The sequence below is a fragment of the Podarcis vaucheri genome, assembly GCF_965113315.1.
Source record: "Podarcis vaucheri genome assembly, chromosome: 16".
Classification (NCBI taxonomy): domain Eukaryota; kingdom Metazoa; phylum Chordata; class Lepidosauria; order Squamata; family Lacertidae; genus Podarcis; species Podarcis vaucheri.
Genome location: NC_138754.1, coordinates 26,370,746 through 26,398,324, shown reverse-complemented (window position 1 = coordinate 26,398,324; position 27,579 = coordinate 26,370,746). Strand labels below are relative to the sequence as shown.

The window sequence follows — 27,579 nt, the reverse complement described above, 5'->3', positions numbered from 1 at the left end:
AACCCGCGGGGACGCGCAAGATTTTTTCGTCTTGCGAAGCAACCCCATAGGGCAATTCGTTTTGCGAAGCGCCTCCAAAACAGAAAACCCTTTCGTCTAGCGGGTTTTCCGTCTTGCGAGGCGTTCATCTTGCGGGGCACCACTGTAATCTGCTTTTGGTCTATTGCTATTTTAACTTTTTGAAAGTTGTAAATCATTGCTGTTAATATTCCTTATTCATAACATTTTATCCTCTTTCTAAATCACTTTGAGGGTTTTGGAGTTCTTGTTTCTTACAATCAAGAGGTGTATACATTTTATGCATAAAAATAAACTCACAGCCAAGGAACAGGAAAAAAATATCTTTATATTAATTGGCTTCTTTGCCACAAGCTGTCGCACAGAGCAGAGTCACAGCATGACAGGCGAAGGCAGTAGTGAGGAGGGCGATATCCCCACTGCTACGAATCTAGTGATGGGAGCAAGCAAGCAAAGGTCAAAGCACAGAGCAAAACAGCAGGCGCTGCCTGTCTGGGATTCACTGGCAAGCCGGTGAGACATATGTGTGGCAAAACCCAGCTTCCAGCATCTCATAAGCAGCTGCACAACCTCCCTCCATCTGTGGGTGAGAGCAAGGAGAGACTTTTCCTCTCTGGGCTTCCATTGCCAGTAATCTGCAAGAAGAAAACCCTGCCTTCCTTCCTGGGACCTCTCTTGGCCTCTCAGTGTTTTTGCCCTGGCCTCTGAGACAATAGAAGCTGATGCATCCAAGAGTCAGTGTGAGCAACAGGTAAGTGATGCCACCCCTGATGGCGTGTCAGGCACAGCGGCAGCGGAGGTCCCCAGGCAAACTATTTTATACGGGAAAGATTGGTCCATGGGATCTGCTTCTGGGAAAGCCAAATGCACACAGGAGAACACAGCCTGACAAAGTGGGGCTGGCAGGGGTTGTGAAGGGCAGTTGCCGTGCTCAGATTCATGCTAAGCAGTTGAGCAAATACTCAGCCGGTTCTTTGGAGAAGGAGGGCAGCTTCACGAGAGCAGGGAGGCCATTTTGAGATTCCTAAGTAGCCTGCGGCCTGTGCTATGGCAGGAGGTTTGGCCCTGAGTTAGTGTGTGACCCGGTGGGTGGCAGTATAAACGGTCCTTTTAAGAAGGCTGTGAAAACTTTGCCAGTCTGGTGCCCTCCAGATGTTTGGGACTATAATTCACATCAGCTCCAACCTCCATAGCCATAATGGACTATAACTCCCATCAGCCTTTGCCAACATGCAGAGGCATACATAGGCTTCCTTGCACCCTTGGCAAATGGTGCCGCCCCCACCCCTCTCTGAAAATAAATACATGACATAATTCAGTAATCACAAATTACTCAAAAACTGGATGTTTTAACAGCACAATCCTATAAATGTCTACTCAAAAGTTAAATCCCACCAAGTTCAATGGGGCTTACTCCCAGGAAAATGGGTACACAGGACTGCACCCTAAATCTGGCAAGCCAGAGGCAGGAACTTTGGACAATACTTTGCTTGCCTTCCTGTTACTTCTGGCAAGGTGCCAGCAGAAAGGCAGTAACTCGGAGGTTGCACCCCCAGTGCACACTTTACTCGGAAACAAGCCCTGTTGAAGTGTCCTGGACCGCTGAGAGGCATCAGCTGGGGAACCCCCAAAGGAAAAAGGCTCGGGTCCTGGGGAATGGTGATGGGACAACAATGAATGGTCAGAGGGAGAAGACTGGGAAGAGGCAACAGGGCTTGGTGAGAGGAAGAGTTGGTGGCAGAGAGAAGCCCAGAATCGGAGGCAGAAGCTGAAGTGGGTGATGGAGAGAAGGGAGACCAAGAGGCAGAGATGAGTAAGGCTGGTGAAGAGTCACGGGTGTTTCCTCCTCCTGCTGTGATAAGTTCCCTCCCCACTTTGTCTCCCAGAACCAGAAGAGAGCTGAAATGGGCAGAACAGTGGCAGGCTGCACCCAGGCATAGTCTCTGGTTGCTTGGAAAAAGCCGTGGAGTGGAGTGGACTTAGACAGCTGTAGGGAGGCGGGGACTTTCTGCAGCTGATTCATGGGGCAGGCCTACTGGGGATGAGCTGCTATGCTTATTAGACCCGATACTTGGCCGACTGTGAAAATTGTGCTTTGGCTAGTAACAAGTTAACTCCAACTTTGCCAGTGCAATTTACAGCTGGCTGGTTCTTTGACATTAAGTCAACAGTCTTTGCTTTCTGGGTTAAACCCATGGCGTCACATGCCCCAGAAATTGGTCAAGGCGGGAAAGAAACCGGGGGAAAGCAACTCGGCTGTGCTAAATGAAGAGCCTCGCCTGACATTTCTTAGCCACCACATCAGCTGAAAGTCCCTTCTGGGGGCACGCAGGGGGAGTGGAGGGTGGGACATAGTGTAGAGAGGACAGAGGACCAGGCAGGGATGTTGTCACGGGGAGCCCCACTGCACAAACTAACCACCAGCGCTGCCAGGAAGGGGCTCTGCAGGGCTGCTATGACGGCGTCCAGATTCCTCTGCCAAGGCGCTGAGAGAGATGCCATTTTTGTGCCCTCTCTCTGCCTGTGCGGTTGGCAGGGACCAACCTGGCCAATCCCTAGGTATGTCCCAACCAGCATGGCTGTGTTGTCTGGGGGCGATGGCGGCGGTCGTCCAAACCAAGCTGGGAGGCACCACATTGGGGGGGGGGGGATGAGCAAGTGTTTTCCTCACTCAAAATTGAACGCAACAATTCCATTTTTCAGAAAGACTTAGCAGTGCACCCCCCCTCCAGGTCTAATCAAAAGCAAAACCCCTCAGAGTTCAGTGAAACGTTCTCCCAGTTATCTGCTGCAAGTTATCTGCAGCAACCCCCTAAGTTCTGTGCTATGGAATGAATTAAAGGCAAACCCGTAAGTGGCCATAGAGGAAGCTCCCTGCTGGATTTGTGCACGAGTCCCTGGCTGTGGCCTTGCCATGAGCCTCACCATTAGCAGGTGGGGTTCTCTAAAATAGGTACAATTGGATGGTTTAGCCACTGCTACTGCAGAAACCTGCCCTGGAAGAGTCTCTGACATGGAAACAGGGCAGATGGTCTCCCAAGGACAGGTGTCTACTTTATGAACCAGTGGATTCAAGTCACAAGGAAGGAGATTTCAACTAAACTTGAAGAAGAACTTTCTGATGATAAGAGCTGTTTAACAGTGGTGGATTCTCCTTCCTTGGAGGTTTATAAGCAGAAGTTGGATGACCATTTGTCATGTATCATTGGTTGAGATTCCTGCTTTGCACGGGGTTGGATTCAATGACCCTCAGGGTCCCTTCCAGCTCTACCATTGTATGATTTCACCTTTTTGTATATAGCCCCTTTCCACTGGAATATTTCCAGAATGAGGAATGGCCACACACACACTTAACTTTTCTAGTGTGATTTTTTTTAAAAGTACATGTCCAAGTTCAATTCTGGGAGCTACTAGTATTGTGGGGCATACCTGAGCTGTCACCAATTAAGGTATCGTTTGCCTGGCTGGCACCTGTTCAATCCATGCCATCTTTGAGCTGCTGAGAGGGGATAGTTGGTTATCGAACACCAAAAGGCAGAAGGGGCTGAGAAATGGTAAGTTGATTAGGTGGAGAAGGTGATAAATCCCTTCCCTTCTTCACCAACCTGGACTTTAACACCTACCCCCAAGCTCTTTTAACTTCCAGACTGGGTTACTGCAATGCAGTCTACGTGGGGCTACCCTTGAAGATGATTTAGAAACTTCACTTAGTCTAAAACACAGCAGTCTGATTACTGGCTAGGGTAATCCATTTAGATCTCCCGCATTTTAAAACAGATGCGCTGGTTCACAGCTCGCTTCTGGACCCAATTCAAGGTGCTGATGTTGGTGTTTAAAGCCCGAAATGACTCAGGCCTCAAATACTGACAGGCCACAGTGTTCCCTAGAGACCATCGGGTTCTGAGATCAGCAGGGCAGTCCCTCTTGGTAGTTCCTCTGCCCTCAGGGGCTTGGTGTGGGGGCGGTCTGGGAGAGGGCCTTCTCTGTGGTGGCCCCTAAACTGGAGAAGTCCCTCCCCGCAGAAGTGCATCTGGTACCTTCATTGTGCAGCTTTTAGAGGATCCTGAAGATGCACCTCTTTACTCTGGCTTTTGACATGAGGTGTATATTTTTAGGATCCAATTTATAGTTATGGTTGCAAGTTATTTGAAATTGCTTTTAATGTTGTGTTTTAATGCTGTAAACCACCCTGGGACCTTAGGGTGAATCAATCAATCAATCATCATCACCATCAGGCTATGCCGACTGGGGATGATGGCAGTTGTGGTCCATGCTTTCTGGCATACACAATCCACCAGGCATCATTGAGAGACAGACGCACTCACAGTGCGAAAATGCCTACTGCCTCGTTCCATGCAGAGATGCCATTTACTCTAGCGTATTTTGTGGCAGGCAAGAGACAGCCTTCTGTCAAAGCAGAGCCAACTCAGTCTCGCCTAGCGGTCAGGGAATGAGAACCGACCCCTGAAGCTGGCACAGCGGTGCCCCTCCCATCTTGCCCTTTTGTACAAACCCATCAAACAGGAGCCACCCCAAAATAATCTAAATGGGACATCTGGAATGAAGGTTGGAGGCAGCCAGAGCAGCAGCCTGGAGGAAAGAAAAGGGGGGAACATGTAGATAATGGAAAAGTACAAAGACAGCCTGCCCCCCGTCTGCTGCGGGTTGAGACGGGCTGTCTGCAGATCAGCTCTCGGTTCCAAGCTGGAGGGCAGGATAGACTGGGCAGTTTTCAATGGCAAGATGGGTCCAGCTTTCCAGAGCAGAAATACAGACAAAGCAAGAAAGCAGAAGCAGTGGGTCTCTGCTCAATAACACTCCCAGAGTCTTCCTGGCTGAATCAGATGAGGGCTCCTCTTCTTTCTGCCAAAACACTGGAGAGTAGTGGGTGGGCTGGGGGTGGTGGTCAAAGGGAAAGGTCTCCTCCAAGTTAGGCCTCTCCGCATCACCTCTTGGCTTCTTCCTCGCCTGCCATTTCCTCCAATCCCTGAGAGGGCTGAGTGCTGGGCTGCACAGCCTGGACTGTCTCTTCCAGGCTGCCGCTTGGGAAAACCACGTAGCGGGCAGAGACCGAGTGTGCCGTGGGCTCCCGTAGGTTCTCTTTGCTGTGCCAGATGCCGTAACCAAAATAAACCATCAAACCTGGAGATGAACGCACAAAGAGACAGATCAGCAGCCTTAACCCCCAAACCCAGCACCAGAGCCCAGAATGGTGGCGTGCATCTAAGACCAACATTCCCCAACCTGGTGCCCTCCCCGGGTGGTTTGGATTACAACTCCCCATCAGCCCAAGCCAGCTGGCACAGATTCTCATTGGCTCCCCTTGTTTCCTGGCAGATGGGAAAAGGGCAGACTCTGCTTTTTCTACATACAGGCTTTGGGTGAAATATGATGGGCTGCTTTCTATGTTACTAATTTCCGATTTGTTCTCAGTTAATGATTATCTTGCTGGTGTTGATTTCCTCGTGTTGTGTGATTTTCAATACTTTGCAAGGAAATTGTTATTCTGCTGTTTCGTTTTTTGACTTTTTGCACTTTGTATTTCTGTAGGGAGAAAGGAGTCTAACAAATTTAATAAATGCTAATTCAGATAACATCTGAAGGGCACCGCTTTGGCTAACCCCCAGTTGCAATGCTTAGATCCAGCTCCACCTGCCATTATACATATGTCAAGGACTGTCTATCTCCAGATGAACCAACCCGGACCCTGTGATCATCATCTGAGGCCCTTCTTCATGTGCTCCTGCTGCGAGAGGTCCGGAGGGTTGCAACACGAGAACAGGCCTTTTCTGTGGTGGCTCCCTATTTGTGGAATGTTCTCCCCAGGAAGGCTCATCTGATGCCTTCATTACATATTTTTAGGTGCCAGGCAAAAACATTCCTCTTCTCCCAGGCCTTTGGCTAATTAAACAATCTATGGCCTTTTAAACTGTGTGTGTGGATTATTGTTTTAGTTAATTGTGGGTTAAACCACAGAGCCTAGGACTTGCTGATCAGAAGGTTGGTGGTTCGAATCCCTGCAATGGGGTGAGCTCCTGTTGCTCAGTCCTAGCTCCTGCCAACCTAGCAGTTTGAAAGCACGTCAAAGTGCCAAGTAGATAAATAGGTACCGCTCCGGCGGGGAAGGTAGACGGCGTTTCCGTGTGCTGCTCTGGTTCGCCAGAAGCGGCTTAGTCATGCTGGCCACATGACCCGGAAGCTGTACGCCGCCTCCCTCGGCCAATAAAGCGAGATGAGCGCCGCAACCCCAGAGTCGGCCACGACTGGACCTAATGGCCCTTTACCTTTACCTTACAACTCCCATTAGCCCTAGCATGATACAACTGCTGACTGAGGGTGAGGAGAATTGCAGTCCAAACCGTCTGGAGGGCCCCAGGTTGGGAAAGACTGCTTTAGACATTAGGGGTGGGCATATTTGTCAAATCCGGTTTCTCCTTTTCCCAGCCTTAAGTTCAGTAGTTCCCCACCTTCCCATAGCGGTCTGCAATTTATTTATTTTTTAAGTCCTCCCTCATGAACATTCATCAGCACACATGTTCTCAAAGTCATGTCCCCCAATGAAATGGATTTTTGTCTGCTATCCTTTTTAATTACAGGGGTAACAAGTAGAGAGGGGCCCACAAATTCCCAATGAAAGGGTCGGGGTCCCGAAAGTTGATGGGCATTGCCATTCAAATGGTGTGTGTGTACCATGTCATGTGATCAATTATATGGTGTGGGGCTTACCTGCCCCCCCAATATTTTATTCAAGTTGGCACCCCTGATTACAGTAATTATATTCATTTTTAGGCACATTTCACCCCAATATATGCACTTTCCTTCCACATTACTTCTCCCGATTTCTCCCCTCGCTCTTGGGTGCGTCTGTGTGCACCCGATCCCCAAACTCACCCGCGACCAGCCACACAGAGAACCGGATCCAGGTCATGTAGTTGAGTTTCAGCATGAGGTAGACATTGATGAAAATGCTCAGCGCTGGAGTCAGTGGCACCAGAGGGAGCTGAAGAAAAAGAAGACCCGGGGAATTGAGAGCAGGAAAACGGGAGGATGCACTTAGCGGTCTTTTCCAGCAGGGCTGATTGAAAAAACACAGGGTGGGACAAATGCCATCCCTCACATGGGTGGGTTAACCTTCTCTTAAGACTCTTTGCATCCCTTGTTCTCTGAATCTCCATTGATAACCAGTGGCCAGTGGTATAGCATGGTTTGCTGGTACCTGAGGTGGGATAAAAAGGAATTTGAAAACACCCCTGTTTATCCAGCTGCTGGGGGCTAAAGAATACTGTTCCTGGCAATCCTAAGATTTTTGGAAGGGAAGAATGTTTTTAACTACTATTAGATGTTTTAAATTGCCCTTGTTTTTAGAACATTTTAACTGTTTTAGATTTTTTATTCTTTGTTCTTGTTTTTAATCTGTGTAACTGATTGCTTCCCTGGGGCTCCTTTCAGAGAAAGGACAGGGTATAAATTTAATTATTCTTGTTATCAATAATAATAATAATAATTCCTGTCTGGAAAACTAGCATTGCAAAATTCAAAGATGTATGAATTTTGACAGCAAGCTGTGTTTCGGTTGGTGTACAATACAATCGTGTCTCCCATGCATCTAACTTCTGCGATTTCAACTGTATGCAGCTGGAGACCGGCTAATTAAGACGCAGCAAGGCAAGCAGCTTAAAAGCTCTTTTTTTGCACCATACCCGCTTGGAGATACTGGCATCCCAAGAGTTTTTAAGTTCTCTGCTTTGCTCGCTGGGCAAGGCCGGCTCCGTGTGCCGGCTCTGGGAATATGGATAATACTGTTTTATTTGGAGGGTGGGGTTGTTTTAAATCATTGTTGAATGTTACATGTTAATTTAGATTTTTGTACATGTGGGCTGGAGTATTGTCTAGGGGCTTTTGTTGGGGAAGGTATTGTTTATTAGTGTGTATACATTAGCACTGTTAATCGTTTTGATTATTTTTATTATGTATTTTGTGCTCCACATATTGCAGCTTTGTGTTGTGAACAGCCCTGAGATCTTCGAGTATAGGGCAGTATACAATTACCGTATTTTTTGCACCATAACACTCACTTTTTTCCTCCTAGAAAGTAAGGGGAAATGTCTGTGCGTGTTATGGAGGAAATGCCTACAGGTGGCATGCCTACGGATTTTCCTCCTCTAAAAACTATGTGCGTGTTATGGTCGGGTGCGTGTTATAGAGCGAAAAATACGGTAATAATAATAATAATCATAATAATAATAAATGCAAACGGTCTCAAATCTCTCCACCATCTCTACCTGGAATGTCTGGGTGCTTTGCTGCTGCTGATGAACACTGATGAGGACCACGCTGAACACGAAGGCCAGGCTGAAGAGGAGGACTAGCAAGGCGTAGCTCCAAGTGGGGAGGTGGAGCTGGTTCTGCCCAAATACCAGGATGCAGGATAAGCAGATTGCTGACACCATAAGAATAATCACAGCCACTGTGACCACTTCGCCGGGGTCAAAGTCAGCCAGGAAGCCTAGGTAGGGTTCAAAAAAGGCCTTCATCTGACCTCCTTCTCGCCTGCTTTTTGACTTCTCCTTGCCCACCAGGTGGAGCTTATCTGAGAAAGACTCGTATTCCTTGGGTTCCGTGGCGCCGATGCTCTCGGTGGATGCCGGGGCAGAAGCCTCACTCCTGGCAGATGTGTTGGAAGCTTCCTCCGTCTTGACCCTCTGGAAGCGCAGAATGATCACGCTGGCAGCCACAAAGGTGTACGCCAAGAGGGTGCCGATGGACAGGAACTGGACCAAAGCCTCCAGGTCCAGGCTGAGGGCCAGGAGAGACATGAGGATGCCAAAGACCACAATGGCCACCACGGGGACCTGCGTCCGAGGGTGGACACGCGAGAAGACCTTGAAGAAGAGCCCGTCCTCTGCCATGGCGTAAACGATGCGAGGGAGAGAGAAGAGGTTGCTGAGGAGGACGGTGTTCATGGCTGGAGAGAGAGAGAGAGAGAGAAGAAAGGGAAAGGGCAGGTGAGCCAGAGAGATGCCACCCACAAGGCAGGCAGTCCCTGCTAAAGCTTGCTGGAGGAGTAGGACAGCCCTGGACAGGCCCAGACAGGTGGAGGGGGCCATATGGGCCACTTGGCCCGGGCCTCCAATTCCAAAGGGGGCCTTGGTCAGCATATTCACTTAATATAATCCTTTTCCCTATGTATTTTTAAAAGCACTACAGTGGTACCTCGGGTTACATACGCTTCAGGTTACATACGCTTCAGGTTACAGACTCCGCTAACCCAGAAATAGTGCTTCAGGTTAAGAACTTTGCTTCAGGATGAGAACAGAAATCGTGCTCCGGCGGCAGCAGGAGGCCCCATTAGCTAAAGTGGTGCTTCAGGTTAAGAACAGTTTCAGGTTAAGAACGGACCTCCAGAACGAATTAAGTACTTAACACGAGGTACTGCTGTATTGTATATCTATATTTTCCATTTTGTCTTTATATGCAGATATGGTTCAAGACTTGAAAAGAAATTATTTGTCAGCGTAACTTTTGTGAAAATTATTTATATACTTACTTATTTATCCCCAAGGTAAAAAAAAGGGGGAGCACATTATCTACCTGGCCCGGTCCTCTGCAAGGCCCTGGCCCTGGAGGGATGGAGTAGGGAAAGCAGAAGATCAAGCCAAAACAGAGGAGTTACCCCATCCCTTAATGTAGCCGGCTAGCACTTTAGACCCATAAAGGCAAAAGGCATCCATGGGTCACAGCAGCCATCATATTAGGTCACCCAGTGAGCCAAGACAACAACAACTATTATTACTATCTGCTGTCGATCGAGGCTCAGATAGCCTTAGTCGCCCAGAATGCCTTCCATCAGCTTTGGCTGGTGGCCCAGCTACGCTCCTATCTGGACATGGATAGCCTAACTACTGTTGTCAATGCTCTGGTAATCTCAAGGTTAGATTACTGCCATGCGTTATACATGGGGCTGCCTCTGAAGACTGTTTGGAAGCTTCAACTTGGAGGGGGCAACTCCCGTCTCTTGCGGGGGTGCAATTAGTGCCAGCATCATCCGTGAAGAGCTTGGGTGTAATCTTCGATACCTCCCTCTCTATGGAGGCGCAGATTACAGCTATAACAAAGGCGGCATTTTTTCATCTCCGCCAGGCTAAGCAGTTGGCTCCTTATCTCTCTCGCCCTGACCTAGCCACTGTGATCCATGCGACGGTCACCTCCAGACTGGATTATTGTAACTCGCTCTACGTGGGGCTGCCCTTGAGACTGACCCAGAAACTCCAGCGGGTGCAGAATGCCGCAGCGAGACTCCTTACGGGGTCTTCGCTGCGAGATCATATCCATCCGGTGCTGTACCAGCTGCACTGGCTCCCGGTGGAGTACAGGATCAGGTTTAAGGTGCTGGTTTTAACCTTTAAAGCCCTATACGGCCTAGGACCCTCGTACCTACGGGACCGCCTCTCCTGGTATGTCCCACAGAGAAATTTACGGTCTGCAAATAAAAACACCCTAAAGATCCCAGGCCTCAGAGAGGTTAGGCTGGCCTCAACTAGAGCCAGGGCCTTCTCGGCCGCGGCTCCAATCTGGTGGAACGCTCTGTCACAAGAGACTAGAGCCCTGCAGGACCTGGCATCCTTCCGCAGGGCCTGCAAGACAGAGCTGTTCCACCAGGCCTTTTGTCAGGGCGCAGCCTGACCCCCTCCTCTGGCAATCTGCACAAAAATTTGCTTGATGGTTGCCATTAATTTGATTTTAATTTGATTTAATTAATGTTATAATGAATGTTTTAGAATGTTGAACTATTTTTATTGTTGTTAGCCGCCCTGAGCCCGGCTTCGGCTGGGGAGGGCGGGATATAAATAAAATTTATTATTATTATTATTATTATTATTCAGCTACTGAAGAATTCAGCAGCCAGGTTGCTCATTGGGGCAAGATGGTTTGAACATATTACACCTATCCTGCTCCGACTACACTGGCTACCAATTACTTTCCGGGCCCGATTCAAAGTGCTAGTTTTGACCTATAAAGCCTTGAATGGCTCAGGACCACAATACCTTAAGGCCTGCCTCTTCCCATATGAACCTACCCAGACCCTGAGATCATCTTCTGAGGTCCTTCTTCATATGCCTCCTTCTAGAGAGGTCCGGAGGGTGGCAACACAAGAACGGGGCCTTCTCTGCAGTGGCTCCCCGTCTGTGGAATGCTCTCCCCAGGGAAGTTTGCCTGGTGCCTTCATTACACACCTTTAGGCGCCAGGCAATAAAGTTCCTTTTAAACCAGGCTTTTGGTTGATTTGATTGACATCCTATGCCCTTTTAAAATGTGGTTTTTTTGGGGGGGGTGTAATTGGGTTGTTGTTTTTATTTTGATTATATATTTTGTAGTTTTATATTTTGTTCTGTGAACCACCCTGAGACCTCCAGGTATAGGTATAATTAACAACAACAACAACAATAATAATAATAATAATAATATAACACCTATTTGACTGGGTTGCCCCAGCCACTCTAGGCAGCTTCCAGCAAAATATAAAAACACCATAGAACACCAAACATTAAAAACTTCCTGATAGAGGACTGCCTTCAGATGTCTTCTAAAAGTTATTTATCTCCTTGATATTTGATGGGAGGGTGTGCCACAGGGCAGGCATCACTATCTAGAAGGCCCTCTGCCTGGTTCCCTGTACCCTCACTTCTCGCAGTGAGGGAACTGCCAGAAGGCCCTTGGAGTGGGACCTCGGTGTCCAGGCCAAATGACGGGGGTGGAGATGCTCCTTCTTCAGGTATACTTCAGGTATTGCCTCTTCCAGCTTAACTTACCTCCCAGGGTTATTGTGGGAAGAGGGAGTGGCTACTAAACCACTCTGGGGAGTGCAGCTCTGTGAGGGGACTAGGGGGTCTCCTCAGCATACTGAAGTTCTATGATGGAAACTACAGTAACCTTACTCTTTGCTTTCAGCCTACTCAGATTAAAGAACTTTCCATCTGTTCAATATATAACCTCTAACCCCTTCGACAAAGTGTAGGATCATGGTAATGAAAATAACTAATGCCAGTGCACTGGAAGAAGCAAAGATCACCATTGTCAAAGCAATGATTCTTCAACATCAACTTTGTTGGACTAGTCATGTTGTTCAGATGCCTAATTATCGTCTTCCAAAGCAATTACTCTATTCCCAACTTAAAAATGGAAAGCGTAATGCTGGCGGTCAACAAAATAGGTTCAAAGACTCTCTCAAGGCAAATCTAAAAAATATGTAGTATAAACACTGACAATTGGGAAACACTTGACTGCGAGTGCTCCAATTGGAGAACAGCCTTTACCAAAGGTGTCATGGGCTTTGAAGACGCTCGAATTCAGGACACAAAGGAGAAACATGCTAAGAGGAAGGCACGCTTGGCGAACCCTCACTGTGATCAACTCCTGCCCGGAAAACTATGTCCCCACTGTGGAAGGATGTGTGGATCCAGAATTGGCCTCCACAGTCACTTACGGACTCACTGCTAAGACTGTGTTCATGGAAGACAATCTTACTCGGCTATGAGTGATCGCCAAAGAAGAAGAGGGGTTCTCCTAACAATTCTCAGTCCCCTCAACAAACAAGAGCTCCCATAATGCTTTGGGGGGAAGCCATATCCATTTAACAGGGTATGATTCTGTATGCATGGCATGATTCTGCCGTCTCCCAGGCCAAAGCCCCCACCAGCCCTGCTCTGGATCCTTCTTAAGTGCTTTTGTCTGGCTGGAATGTCTCCCAAAACGACGTCAAAGCCTTCTTGCTGGCGTGGATGGAGAGAGCAGAAATCTAGCCTCCTGCGGACAGGGGACAGTTCTGTCCATTCCTCCACCCACTTTTGCCTCCGGCCCTGCCCACCAGTGATGTGCGGCCTCTGGAAAGTCACACATGATGGAATGCCACCCTCAGGCTGAAAGAAAGCTCCCTCCTCCCTGATTTAGAAAGAGCCCACATCCTGGAAATACTGCTCTGACTCACCGCAGATGGACCCGGCAGCCACGATGAAGCCAGCCCAGGAATAGCCCCTCTGGTAAAAGGCGTCAGCCAGCGCCGAGTCGGGATTCAAAGAGTGCCAGGGCACCATGAGCGTCAGCACCATGGAGACCAGGATGTAGGCTCCCGTGGCGAGGCTCAGCGAGATGGCGATTGCTCTTGGGATGGCCCTCTGCGGGTTGCGGGCCTCCTCGCTGCAGGTGGCGATGACATCGAAGCCCACAAAGGCGTAAAAGCAGGTGGCCGAGCCGGCCATGATCCCTGAGACGCCGTACGGGGCGAACCCCCCCTCGGCAGCCCCCCAGTTTTGAGGCCGGGCCAGGACGAAGCCCATGATGAGGATGAAAAGGATGACCCCCATGCTGATGGCAGAGAAGACGTGGTTGAGCCAGGAGGAGACGCGGGCGCCGAAGGAGATGAAGGCCGTGGCCACAAGGAGGATGCCAAAGGCCAAGAAGTCTGGGTAATGGGCCAAGAAGGGGATGTGCCAGCTGCCCACGTGTGTCTCTGTGAAGTTCTTGATCCGGTGGTCAAAGATAGCATCCAGGTAGCCGCTCCAGGCCCTGGCCACGGCCGCTCCACCTATCATGTACTCCAGAATGACATTCCACCCGATCAGGAAGGCCCAGATCTCGCCTACGGAGACATAGGTGAACATGTAGGCCGAGCCCGTCTTGGGCACGTGAGCACCAAACTCAGCATAGCAGAGGGCAGCCAGCAGCGAGGCAATGCCAGCGATGATGAAGGACACGACGATGGCCGGCCCAGCCGTCTCCTTGGCCACTGTGCCCGTGAGGACGTAGAGGCCGGAGCCCACCATGGCACCGATGCCAAGGAGCGCCAAGTCGACGGTGGTGAGGCAGCGGTTGAAGGACGTCTCCATCATGTCGTCCTCCAGGGTCTTGACCCGGTTGAGCTTCTGGCAGAAGCGGGCCAGGTCCGCCGAGCGAGGGAGGCGGGTCACCATCTTGCCGCGAAGGACGGAGGGCCGTTTCCTCCGCTCGAAGGTTTGGGGGGAAGGCAGAAGCGTCTCCGACTCCTGGGCAAAAGTGAGGAAGGAAAGGGTTGTAAAATCAGAGGTGCTCATCAGGGCTTTGACCAGCTGTAGAAGCCAGCTGGGGCAGAGATTGGGGCTGGAGGTTGGAAGTTGAATAGAAGCAAACCAAGGGCACTGTGCCGAAGTTCCTGCAGAACAGGTTTGGCTTTTTAAAATATCCTGTTTGATGGGCTAGAGTGTTCCTGTGCGGAAAGTTTTCCTTCCAAGCTGGTTGTGCGAGGCCCTGGGGGAAGGGGGAGATTGGAGAGGGAGCCCAGCACACATAGGATTTCAGTGTAGAAACTCATTTTCACTATCATAGCTTGCCTTCAGCGTGCAAGAACAAAAGCACAAGAGACCCTCTGCCACTGCACACTTATACTCTTGTGTGCTGCCCTATATTCTGTACAGTGGTGCCTCGGGTTAAGTACTTAATTCGTTCCGGAGGTCTGTTCTTAACCTGAAACTGTTCTTAACCTGAAGCACCACTTTAGCTAATGGGGCCTCCTGCTGACGCTGCACCGCCAGAGCACGATTTCTGTTCTCATCCTAAAGCAAAGTTCTTAACCCGAGGTACTATTTCTGGGTTAGCGGAGTCTGTAACCTGAAGCGTATGTAACCTGAAGCGTATATAACCTGAGGTACCACTGTACTGTGCGGGTGGCTCTGTGGGTTAAACCACAGAGCCTAGGACTTGCTGATCAGAAGGTTGGCGGTTCGAATCCCCGCGATGGGGTGAGCTCCCGTTGCTTGGTCCCTGCTCCTGCCCACCCAGCAGTTCGAAAGCACGTCAAGGTGCAAGTAGATAAATAGGTACCGCTCCGGCGGGAAGGTAAACGGCGTTTCCGTGTGCTGCTCTGGTTCGCCAGAAGCGGCTTAGTCATGCTGGCCACATGACCCGGAAGCTGTACACCGGCTCCCTCGGCCAATAAAGCGAGATGAGCGCCGCAACCCCAGAGTGGGCCACGACTGGACCTAATGGTCAGGGGTCCCTTTGCCTTTACCTTACCACTGTACTGTGGAATACTATTTTCCCTTTTCTCTTTACCTGCTCTGTAACAACCTGTCTTGCACTGGCTGTTAAACTTTATTTTTTAAAGGAACTATTAGCAGTTTTTAGGAATGCACACAGCCTTGCAAGCCTTTCCACTCACGGCTTGGTGTTTTGATATGAGGATGCCTCTCTCTCACACACACACACACCTTCCAAGACACTTAACTCCTAGAGGACAGGGTTGAAGGCCCATAGCTTGGTGACAGAACCTCTGTCTTGCAAGCAGAAAGCCCCCAGGTGGCAGCAACCCCTAAAGGCAGCATCTGCAGGTAATGCTTGGAACGTTCCCTGACGGAAACCCCGGAGAGCAGCTGCCAGTCAGAGTAAGAAACACTGCGCTAGATGGACCAATGGCCTGACTCAGCATAAGGAACGGAAAGGCAGATCACAGACAGAGCCCAATAAAAAGGGACAGCAATATAAGCAAGTACATGGGAAGCCAAGGTCACTGTGTAAACAGCAGAGCAATTCTCCAAACAATGAAGAACACTCGATTTTTGTACTTCTTCAACTGTCAATTGCAGAAAGTGCATGGGCGGTGGATATTAACCCTTTACTGCCTCCATTTTTGTTCCTGGATTCCCCCCCCCCTTCCTTTCAAGGGAACAGCATCGGATTGAATTTCTGTCCTGCACTTCTGTGCATCTGAGCATATACAGGAAGGTTATAACTCTCAATGCACCACGGTCCAAAATGGAAGAATTCTCCATTCATAGATGAGGGGAAGCAAATGTATTTAAAAGGCTATAATTCAGTGGCAGAGCATCTGCTGTGCATGCAAGTTCAGTCGCCCAGGGCATCTCTGGGTAGGGCTGGGAGAGAAACTTCCCTAAAGCTGCTGCCAGTCTGTGCAGGCATTGCCAAGCTAGGTGGGCCCACAGTTCTGACTCAGTAGAAGACTGCTTCCTATATTCCTGTGAAGCTTGCAGAACAGCACGGACACAACCGTACACACTTAACACGGTTGTTTTTTTTTAAAAAAAGACTGACACAAAAGGCAAGGTCGTCATCCAAAGAAAGCTGTTGACCTAGGATTGGGGCCGGAAGATTGGAGACTGCCCCTTCGTAACAGTGGACCAGTTTGCCTGAAGAAAGAAAACTCTTTCCCAAGGGAAGAATCCTCAGCAATTATTGTGGGTTATTTAAAATGCAGTAAAACCATTCATGTTTTGCTAGATAGGCACATGATAAGGAGCCGAAGCTGACAGTGCTTTTATGTAAGTTTGCTGGAGAGAACTCTGCGATAGACACTTCCACAGTGCCCTGACGGGGGTGGGCATTTCTATATATTCGATGTGGGTGGCGCTGTGGTCTAAACCACAGAGCCTAGTGCTTGCTGATTAGAAGGTCGGCGGTTTGAATCCCCGCAACAGGGTGAGCTCCTGTTGCTTGGTCCCAGCTCCTGCCAACCTAGCAGTTTGAAAGCACGTCAAAGTACAAGTAGATAAATAGGTACCACTCCGGCGGGAAGGTAAACAGCATTTCCGTGCGCTGCTCTGGTTTTGCCAGAAGTGGCTTAGTCCTGCTGGCCACATGACCCGGGAACTGTCTGCGGACCAACGCCAGCTCCCTTGGCCTATAGAGCGAGATGAGCGTCGCAACCTGCCGGGGTATGTCCTCTTTTCCATCTCTTTCCATCTTTTCCCACTGTGCCAGCAATGTGAGAGCATCTGCTCTCGACTTAAGTATGGCTTTGTAACTGAATTACCATTTTAAACCTTCTGAATCTGTTACTCTTCTGAGTGAGTAAATGTTATATTTTACATTTTACGAGACTGTGTGATTATTGTTTGAGGGATGTGGGGAGGGGGAAATACCAGGAGAGTCCAGTCTGCCTTAAAGCACTCTGGATTACTTAAACTGAAAAGCTAAAACTAGACTATCTAAGCTTCCGTTCAAGCTACAAAGGGGCGCCACTCTGCTGAGTGAAGGAAGGAAGGATAATACCTGATAAATATATCCTCTCCTAGCATCTATTCCTATCTCTGCTCAACAATAATAGCAGCTTGGGTGGGTGGGGCTGCAGGGATGTCAACAAAGCAGGCATGAAGAAGACCGGGTGCAGAAGAAGGGGAGAAACAACAACTCCATGGAAAAGGGGTGGGAAGATGACAAGAAAAAGAGAAAATATGAAATTGTGTTTTGACTGCATATGTTAAAAATGTTGAAACAATTATTTTTTTTTAAAGCAGGCATGAGAGAATTATGTGCTTGGGGGTGTCATTTAGGGAATCACAGAAATAGAGTTGGAAGGGACCCGCAATTGTCATCAAGTCCAACCCCCCGCAACTGAGGAAGTGTTGCCACCTGCCCACCTATTAGACTACATGTGTTTATTTCTCAGGAGAAGCAAGCATATTTCTTGGATTATAAATTATGTGTATCTACGTGTATATTTACACACGTTAAAATGCTCTTAAAATTGACTCTTTTTACAGATGAATATTGAATATCTCTTTTTTCCCATATTCCATGTATTCTGCAAACTGTGAATTCCCTCCTCCCCACTGAAAAGGTCGCCCCCTGCCTCAAATCCCCACACTTAGGCATATGTTCACAAAAACAAAACAAAAAAACCTCTGGGAAAATATGTCGAAGGCCTTGATGGCAAAAGAGTCTAGCCCTGAGTCAAGGGTGTGTGTGTGTGTGTGTGTTTTACATATCCCCAAGGGATCCCTCTGACATGCAGGGCACAATCTATGTCACATCTGGTTTGACCCTAGATCTAAAATGGTCCCTCTCCCCCCTTCCCCCTTGCCCCAAATTGGACAAGTGACGACTGGTGCCCACCGGGATTGGTAGGGCGGAAGGCAGGGAGCCCAACAGTAGGGGGCGCCAGAGCCAGTGACAGACAGAGCCAACTCAGGCTAGTTTTCATCCCCCCTTTCTCCCTGCTAGGTTCTACAAAGGCAACAGGAAAGACTAAAGAGGAAGGAGCTGACAGGAGGTGCTGCTACTCCTTGGACTGGATGGCACTAAGAAGGCAGGGAGGTGAGAGAGCAGGCTGAGGTTTGTGGGTCAGTGCCCCCCTTTTGCCTTAATGAACTGGTGAGCAGCGCTCCCTTTTTAAACAGGGGCGGGGAGAAGTGCTGGAGCTCAGAGCTGCCTCGGGTTTTTGCCTCCCTTCCCCAGAAACCCCTGCCTTTGACCCCGGTGCGCAAATGGGTGTCAGCTCTTCAAGCTGACAGGACAGGAGCGGAACTCTGCACATGCTCCGATGCACCGCTTTTGCCACACCTCCCAGAAAACGGGGGCTTGTTCTGGATCACAATTTCAGGGCGGTGGACAGAAACGTCTCCGCTGGCGGTGGAAGTCAGTGGCAGAGATGGGCGTTTGGGGTAACCAACTGTGGCTATGGGAGGAGGAAGGAAAGCAAGCGGCTAAGAAGACTGATGTTGAAATTAGACACATGTGAAGTCACACAGGAAGCCTTAGTCAGAGTCAGACCATTGGTCCATCCAGCTCAGTATTCCATACACTGGTTGGCAGCAGCCCTCCAAAGTTTCAGGTAGAGTCTCCCCCATCTTTACCTGGGAATTGAACCTGCAGCCATCTGCATGCAAATCTGGGGCTCTGGCCCAGTGTTATTTTCCCCAATGAAGACAACCCCCCCATCCAGTTTGAACCACAAGATTCCCCCTTTCCGTTTTTTTTTGCCATTGGGACAAAAAACCCCTTCCCCCAAATATTAAAGACAGGAGGAGGAGGCCGCCTCGGCTCAGCACTTGCCCCACCCTGGACAGCTCCCCGCCTGGGTTAGTGGCAGCGCCTGGGTTAGTGGAAACACCTGTGCGGATGCTCAGCCGATCCCAAAAAAAGGCACCCGGGACAGCTGCTCGCGGTTAGACACCCGGAGACAGGTGCTGGAGGTTAGGCTCCCGGAGGCGGACGCGGGCCGATGGCGCTGCCCTGCGGAGCCTCCGCCCAGTCCCGGGCCCTGCTGCTGCCTCTGCTCCACCTCACCTGCCAGGCTGGCGGATGCAGGCGCACCTGGCGCCGGCCGGGCAGCAGGTGGGACCCTACCCGATGGGGATCGCCCTGCAGAGCCGTCCCGGGTCGTCGTCTCCCCCTCGGTTGCTGCTCACCTGCCCGAGGCTGCTCCGCTCGCTGCACCCGGCGAGGGCCTTTCCTGCTCGGCGGCAGCGGCGCCGCTGCGTCACGGCCTTATTTGTTCTCCAGGAGAGGAGGGAGGGAGTTGCTTTTAATCCGCCCCCCCTCCCGCCGCCACCCTCACCAGCTGCCCAGGCGAGCCCGGATGGGACTCAAAGGAAGGTGTGGGGGGGGAGAGATGCTTTGAAGCAGCCCAGGTATTGGGGAAGGGGGGTGCTCTGCAAAGGGGGGGGGGAGATCCTTCAGGGCGGGGCTCTTTGCAAAGGGTGCCCATCCCACTCCAGCCCCCAACCAAGGACAAAGTCCCTACCTGCGTTTGCCACTTTGCCCGGGGATTGTTGTTTGCAGATAAAATGGCAGAAATCCAACCGGTGCAGCTTTCTCTCGCCCGCTCCCTTGGGGAATAGCGTGGGAGGGGAGGTGGGGAAACCAGACGCTGTGTTTTTGAAACAGCCTTCTTGGTTATAATCCTGATCTCACTGCCTGGGGAGTAAGCCCCATTGAATTCACTAGGCCTTAACCTTTGAGATGTGATTAAGGTTACCAGATTTCTTTCAATGAATCCAGGGACACTTCAACTTCAATGGATTTTGTATGGGGACTGATTTGTAAATCCAGGGACATCCGGTAACCAAGGGTTAAGACTGCCTATGGGAAGTGTGTGAGGTGCATGGATTTCTTTAAACATGCCCTGGCCAAATTGACTCCAGCATGGCTACTCAAGAGTAAGCCCTGCTGTGTTCAGGTAAGCCCAGAGCCTCAGCCTTCCTTTTCCTCAAAGTCATCCCCACCAATGTTTGGGAGATGGGATGGTGGATTGCCTTTCCCCCTGAGGTGGCAAGATGGCTTTTAAAGCAGCTTTTAGGGTAGCCTTTGACAACCAACCTGGTCTCCTCGATATTTGGGTGACTGCCACTGCCATCACATGGGAGTTGGAGTCCAAAATGTCTGGAGGTCACCAGGCTGGCAAAGGTCAGAACATGCTTGGCAAACTGATGCTTTTTAGCTGATCAGTGCTACGTGGTTTGCTCTGTTGTGAATTTTGTGTTTGGAAACAAATGTACAACTTGATGAATTTGTATACTGGATTAAGACCTATTTGGAGATAGTATGAGGACTGGCTGAATAAACTTTTCATTGGTGTGGTCTCTACAATTTGATGTTTATTTTTAAAACATTTATATATGCCTATTGATTATTGGCTAGGGAATATTTTCCTTTTGTCTGTGTAATCCCCTCCCCCCTTCCTCAAATTAGACAATTTCATGGAAGTGGATCTATCAATGTATATTAGTCATAATTAAATGGTGCCCCCACATTCAAAGGCAGTCTACCTCACAATGTGGGCTGCAAATGGGGGGAGATCTTCTTCACATCCCACCTGTGAGCTCTCCAGAGGAACCCAAAAAACTGGATGAGACGTTCTGTTACCTACTCTGGCATAAAGGAAACAATTCTATTTATCGATTTGCTTAGCCAAATAATTCTCTTAAGTGGTACAGAACAAAAACTGTAGATAAAGCACGACTAAGATTCACCAAATATTCCCTGGCACTAGACCAGGCAGAGGGGCTTCTCAGTAGTGGCGCCTGCCCTGTGGAATGCCCTCCCATCAGATGTCAAGGAAATAAACAACTATCTGACTTTTAGAAGACATCTGAAGGCAGCCCTGTTTAGGGAAGTTTCTAATGTCTGATGTTTTATTGTGTTTTTAATATTCTGTTGGGAGCCGCCCAGAGTGGCTGGGGAAACCCAGCCAGAAGGGCAGGGTATAAAAAATAAATTATTATTGTTATTTCCATCCTGAGCTTTGGCTAAAAAAATGTTTACTACGGAAATCTTTATAATATCTGTAATTCTCAATAGAGGTCTTGAAAACGCCCAAACTAATAGCAGAAGGGACTTGGCTGAGCTTATTTCTCCATTTAAGATACAACATCCCTCCAGTCAAAGACAAAAAGCATTTTCTTCAGTATCGGCCATCTCCGATTGATGACCAGCAGGGGAGGCCCAGCTGTTGGTGCTTCCTGGCTGGTACTGACAGGGCCTTCTCAGTGGTGGTTCCCAATTTGTAGAATGTCTTCCCTGTTGAGATGGTCAAAGAAACCCTGCTCCAGTGGTGCCAAATCAAACACTGAGAAATTATCTTGCAAAGCTGACCTTGACTGGCAGCATAGGAAGCCCCCTTCAGGATAGACACACCAACCCACTGTCTTCAAGAATCTCAAAAATAAAAATCCACTGTTGCAATAAAGAGAGGTAGCCTTGCTGAGGGAGTGGACACTTGATGGCCTTTACCGAGCCAGACTATTAACCCTCTGGTAAGCACTTTGAACCACAGGTCCAGTATCCCCACCCCGTCATCACCCCCAAACCCCTAAACTAATGCTGCTTACTGCTCAGAATTCCTTGGCCACCACTGCAAAACATCAACCTTGAGATAAATGACAGCTATATGTGTGTGTCTTGTGTGCATATATATATATATTTAAAAAAAACAAGATAGATAATAAATAAACAAACACAGAGTCAAACCGAACTTTGGGGCTTCCTTGGATGTTAAGACAGCAGCAACCATGCTTCCACCCCACACTGAAAAAAGGGGGCAATTCTCCTCCCCCACCCCACTGAGCCTCTTTTCTTCTGAGGTCTGGCAAGGGAACTGGCTGTGCCAGCCTTTATGTATCTATATAAAAACACTGAGTAATTTCGTTCAGCACCTCTCCCACAGAGGATCGTGGCTAGAAAAGAGGGAGAGGGGGGAAGAGCAGTTATTGTGCCCTTCTGTCCTTTGCTCAGGAGAAAGGCTTTCTAGATTGCGATTCCTTTTGCTGCAGTTTTCGGATCAGCTCCAGCAGATTCATCTGGAGAGTCAGCTCCTGTAAACAGAAGGCAATTGGTTGTTTTTTTTTACACCACAAAGAGTCCTTTTCTTCCACCCACCCCCAAACGGTCAATATTAGGGTGCAATATGAAGTTATCCATTGGGTTTGGAAGCAGCCAAAATGTATCAAGCCTTAATGCAGTCTGTCTCTTACGTAGCAGTGGCGTAGCGTGGGTTGTCAGCACCCAGGGCAAGGCAAGTAATTTGAGCCCCCTAACCCGTGGATTTGCGCCCCCTAACCCTAACCCCCAGATGTTGCGGCCGGTGTGGCTGGCCCCCCCTTCACCCCACGCCACTGTTACGTAGCTGCTTGGCTAGTCGCTTGTGGAATCATCTCTAGACAACCAGGAAGGTGTCCCACCCCCTACTTTGAGGGCTCAAATAACTAACATAAACATGTAGGCCATGGATTTATTTGCAAGGCAGCTATATCCTTGGATTACACAGGTATGGGGCAGCATCTGTGGAAAAACCCACTCCGTTCTACACACAGACCTGCGGGTTTGTCGTGATATAAAAGCCAGAGACGCCAGCTTTCTCCAGCGTGTTCTGCTGGTCAACAACTTTCTGATCCAGTTCCAGGACAATCTTCTCGTCCATCATCTGCTGCTCATCATGAATCCGCTGCTCCAGGGCCTGAGTTAAATGTGGAAATGGGGGTGGGGTGTAAAGTGCAGAAAACCCGGCTGAGAAAGAGAGACATCTCAGAATCGAACGAGAGGGGGAAACACCAGCCAGTTCAACACGGCTCACAGTGAAGGACTGGCCGCCATCGTGGTCACAATGGGTTTCCCTTGCCAACGAGCCAAGCTGTGTACTACAGAGGGAGGGAAATGCCCCAAAGCAGCCGCTAACTAATCACTGCACAAGCACGAGAGGCAACCTTCAAATAGGGAGACTGCTCTCTCAAGAACATGAAGGCCTTACCTCCAGCTCCCTCTGCTGAGCTGCTTTGAGAAGAGGCAAGTTGTGAGGCTTGCAGCCTTGCTGGGCTTCTTTGTGCTTATACAGCATCTCCTGCTTGAGAACTGCGGAAGGAACAAGCAGCAAAACATTATGTTTTTGTATTGTGGGGGATGCAGAAAGGCTCTGCTCCAATCCCCTAAAGATCAGCCTGCTCCACCCCCCCCCGCGAGCTCTGCCAAATATGAACAACATCCCCAACTGCTCCATTTTTCTCTTCTGCAAAGTGTGTCGTGTGGGAGCACATATGTGCCTCTCTAGTCGTGCACAATAATTTGGAACAGCCACTTCCTGATCCTGTACTCATCAGCTGGAAGACAGCCCTTGTCTCACTCATTCAGAGGACGAGGAGAAAATTGCTTCCTGTATTTTAACCACCCCTGACTGGCGATTGAGAGAGGCTGTTTGATGAAGGCCTGGCCAATTCCTACAAGGGATCGAGCCCCTCTTACCTCGGTGCTCGTTGTGGAGCTTGAGCCGCTGGTTGTAGAGGTTTCTTTCCATCAGGTGCTGGATGTCGAGCAGGCCTTGGACGATCTCAAAGACCGTCCCATCAATGAGCGCCATGGCCAGGTCATTGAGGATGGTATAGGACAGCCTCTGCTGGGAAGAACTGCCAAGAAAGCACAGCACAGAGTCAAGGGAACGTCGGGCACCCCTGTGCCACTCAGAAGTTGGTGTCAGGATGGGAAATTTGTGGTCCTCCAGAGGTTGCTGAGCTCCAACTCCCATTACATCTGTTGACTCTGGTTTAGGGGTAAAGATGCCTCAATACAGTGGTACCTCGGGTTAAGTACTTAATTTGTTCCAGAGGTCCGTTCTTAACCTGAAACTGTTCTTAACCTGATACACCACTTTAGCTAATGGGGCCTCCCGCTAATTCTCCCGCTGCTGCCGCACCACCGGAGCACGATTTCTGTTCTCACCCTGAATCAAAGTTCTTAACCTGAAGCACTATTTCTGGGTTAGTGGAGTCTGTAACCTGAAGTGTATGTAACCTGAGGTACCACTGTACAAGGGTGGCTTGTGTCCACTGGGACTGGTAGGGCAGAAAGCAGGGAGCCCAACAGTAGGTGGCGCCAGTGCTGATGAAAGGCAGAGTCAACAGTTCCTGAAGGAGGTGGGGCTGGCTGTTAAGTAAGAAGGCTGGCCGATTGTGGCTGGCTGAGGGCATACCAAGGTTGGTGGGGGAACTGGGTCAAAGCCCCCCATTTTTCCAGATGGTAAAGGTTAAAGGACCCCTGGATGGTTAAGTCCAATCAAACTTGATCATGGGGTTGTGGCGCTCATATCGCTTTCAGGCTGAGGGAGCTGGCATTTGTCCACAGCTTTCCAGGTCTGATGGCCAGCATGACTAAACCGCTTCTGGCACAACAGGACACTGTGATGGAAGCCAGAGCACACAGAAAAGCCGTTTAGCTTCCTGCTACAGCGGTACCTATTTATCTACTTGCACTGGCGTGCTTTCAAACTGCTAGGTTGGCAGGAGCTGGGACAGAGAAATGGGAGCTCACTCTGTTGCGGGGATTCGAACTGCCGACCTTCTGATCTGCAAGCCCAAGAGGCTCAGTGGTTTAGACCACAGCACCACCCGCCCCTAATGTCCAGATGGACCAGCCTGCCTCAACAATAGTTCATAACTATTTTCATAGCCAGCATGCTCTTTTAGGTAGTCCCTGAGATTATGATGAAAATTTGCTAAAGAGGAGGTAAAGGTTTCTTGTTTCTTTTCAATTTAGAAACTGAAAGCAACTTGCCTTTTCAGCAGCATAAACAGCTCCAGCGGAAACATCAGAAACTTTTTTGCTCCCCTATGCAATATTTGAGGTTTTTGAGTTTTTAGGTTCTCTAGTGGCATGAGAAAAGGAGAAAAAAATTATTTCTCCACCCCATGCATAAATTTATCCACCTTCGCCTATCCTTCGCCTTATTTGCTCCCCCTGCCTAAACAAAAATCACCACCTTTATCCATAGGGGTGTTGCTGCAGCAGCCACGAACTTTTTAACAACAAATCTGCCACAATTAATATTTTTATAATATAAATGATAAACCCGTTAAATCCTGAATGCCTCCTCTGATGGCCTTATGATGATTTTGCTGGGCCTTTTTCTGCAGAACTGACTTCAGTTATAAGTTGCTTCGAGGCGTTTTTACTTAGCCAGCAGCTAATAACTGTAATAGCAGTACTAATAATAACAATTAACAGTTTTGTGGTTTTTTGTTAGAATTGTGAGCTGCCATGAGTATCATTTCTGCAGAAAGGTGGAGACACAAAACACTGCAACAAAATTATTTATTATTTAAATATGCGTAATAAATGCATATTAAGCTTTTACACCACATCTTTTCCCTAAGTAGCTCAAGATGGCTTCCTCCCTAGTTAATCCCCACAACAACTCTGTGAGGTTGGTTAGGCTGACAGGCAACAACTAGTCCTACGTCACCCCGGTGAGTTTGATGGTTGTGAAGGGATTTGGTCTCCCGTGTCCTATTTTGATACTCTAACCACTACACCACACTAATAATAACTTGCTGGTTTTGTATTAAAGCAGCGAATTGCCTTGCACACGGTTTCTGCAGCAAGGTGGAAACACCAACAACAACAACTTGCCACTTTGTGGTTTTAAAATGAAAACGGTGAGCTGCCTTGAGGAGGGTTTCTGCAGAAAGGCGAGACACCAACCATTGCAATTAGTTATTATTACTACTGTTACTACCACTGTCTGCTGCTTTGCGGTTTTTCAGATTAAAATTGTGAGCTGCCTCAAGTGCCATTTCTGAAGGCAGAAACACAATACACTGCCATTATTATTATTATCACCTGCAGTTTTGCATTAAAATTGCGTGATGCCTCGAGCAGTTTCTGCGGAAGGGCGGAGACGCATACCAGAGCAGCGAAATAAGTAATAATAAACTATGACCGGAATGTAATAGAAATTAGTAAGACTTTGGAATGCAGAATTAAAGAAAACCATCAAACCATCCATTCTAGCACGCGGGGGCCCACCTTATCTACATTATACAATTCGCTATTTGATCGATTGGTATTAGTAACGGTATTATAAATTGGTATTGTTATAACAAGGCTATTATTGGATTGTAATGGAAAACTGATATAAATTATTATATCTGAAAATAAATAGTAATAATAATTTGCAGTTCAGTGGTGGTTGTTTTTTAAATATTGAAATCGTGGGCTGCCTCTAGTCCCGTTTCTGCAGACAGGTAGACGAAGATAATACAAATAATAATAATAATAATAATAATAATAATAATAATAATAATAATAATAATAATAATAATAGTAGGATGCAATATCCTCCAGCAGCATCCTGCCCCCCTTTCCCTTCCCCCCTTTTTATTGGGGGGCTTTTCCTTCTTCAAGCCCCTCAGGTGTGGGGATCCAAGGAAGGAAAGCCGTCCCCCTGTCCGGCCCGGGCCCTTCCCTGCGCGCTGCCCAGCCGGCGGGGGTCCGAGGCGAGGCGGCCTCCGCTTCTTCTCCCCGCACCTGGGCAGGTCCTTGACGAGGGCCTGCAGTTCGGAGAGGAGCTGGTAGTGGCGCTCCTGCTGACGGGCCAGCCGGTCGCCCCCGCCGAAGCCTCCCAGTCCTCCGGCTCCTGCTGCTCCGGCTCCGGAGGCCAGGCTTTCCCCGTCGTCGTCGTAGGCGAACCCCGCGCCGAAGCGCGCCATGGCTGAGGGAGGCGGCTAGGCCCAAGCGCCGGACTCCGCCTCCCCGAGCGCCTTCCCCTCGCGCGCGCTCCCGCCGAGAGGGGCCTGCCCTTAAAAGCCGGGCGCTGCTTGCCGTGGGCAGAGGGCTGTCCTCCTCTCCTCCGCCGAAGCAGAACCTGCCCTGAAGTGCTTCGCTTCTGAGTGTGCAGAATGAGGGCTGGGTGCTTCTGAGCATGGACAAAGCGCCCTTCTAACCCTCCCTTACCCAAAGCAGACCCTGAAGGGTTTTCTTTGGCGTTTAGAAGTGCAGAATGAGGGCTGGGTGTTTTTGAGCATGGGCAGAGCGCCCTTCTACCCACCCCCAGAGCAGAACCTTAAGTGTTTTCTCAAGCTTTTAGGTGTGCAGAATGAGGGCTAGGTGCCTCTGAGCATGGGCAGAGCGCCCTTCTACCCCCCCCCCCCCAATCAGAACCTTAAGTGTTTTCTCTGGCTTTTGGGTGTGCAGAATGAGGGCTGGGTGCTTCTGAGCATGAACAAAGCGCCCTTCTAACACTCCCTTACCCAAAGCAGAACATGAAGGGTTTCCTCTCGCTTTTAGAAGTGCAGAATGAGGGCTGGTTGTTTTTGAACATGGGCAGAGCGCCCTTCTACCCCCCCCCCCAATCAGAACCTTAAGTGTTTTCTCTGGCTTTTGGGTGTGCAGAATGAGGGGTAAGTGCTTTTGAGCATGGACACAGCACCCTTTACTTCCTATACCCCCTCCCAAAAGCACAACCTGATGTGTTTTCTCTTCCTTTTGCCTGGGCAGAATAAGGACTGGATGCCTCAAAGCATGGGCAGAATG

At 49.3% G+C, this 27,579-nt stretch overlaps 2 protein-coding genes across 5 annotated transcripts; both read right to left on the bottom strand.

The window, feature by feature from the left end:
- Positions 1 to 326: 326 nt before the first annotated feature.
- On the bottom strand, positions 327 to 21,584 carry SLC7A4 (solute carrier family 7 member 4; the record flags this gene model as incomplete). Of its 4 annotated transcripts, none has more annotated exons than XM_082203170.1 (5): positions 327 to 5,160; positions 6,910 to 7,018; positions 8,301 to 8,983; positions 13,004 to 14,057; positions 19,529 to 21,584. In XM_082203170.1, 4 exons carry the CDS (start codon positions 13,983 to 13,985, stop codon positions 4,964 to 4,966), a joined length of 1,971 nt encoding a protein of 656 aa, XP_082059296.1. In that variant the 3' UTR covers positions 327 to 4,963. The 4 variants fall into 4 exon arrangements, with proteins under 4 accessions (XP_082059296.1, XP_082059295.1, XP_082059297.1 ...); XM_082203169.1 differs by lacking the exon at positions 19,529 to 21,584 and adding an exon at positions 19,194 to 19,442; XM_082203171.1 differs by lacking the exon at positions 19,529 to 21,584 and adding an exon at positions 19,072 to 19,163.
- A 92-nt stretch (positions 21,585 to 21,676) lies between these two features.
- Positions 21,677 to 26,844, bottom strand: LOC309521132 (protein DGCR6-like). The gene is made up of 5 exons (XM_082203499.1): positions 26,575 to 26,844; positions 23,518 to 23,678; positions 23,030 to 23,130; positions 22,598 to 22,738; positions 21,677 to 22,097 (listed from the first exon to the last, which is right to left on the bottom strand). Exons 1-5 carry the CDS (start codon positions 26,754 to 26,756, stop codon positions 22,014 to 22,016), a joined length of 669 nt encoding a protein of 222 aa, XP_082059625.1. The 5' UTR covers positions 26,757 to 26,844; the 3' UTR covers positions 21,677 to 22,013.
- Positions 26,845 to 27,579: the final 735 nt, after the last annotated feature.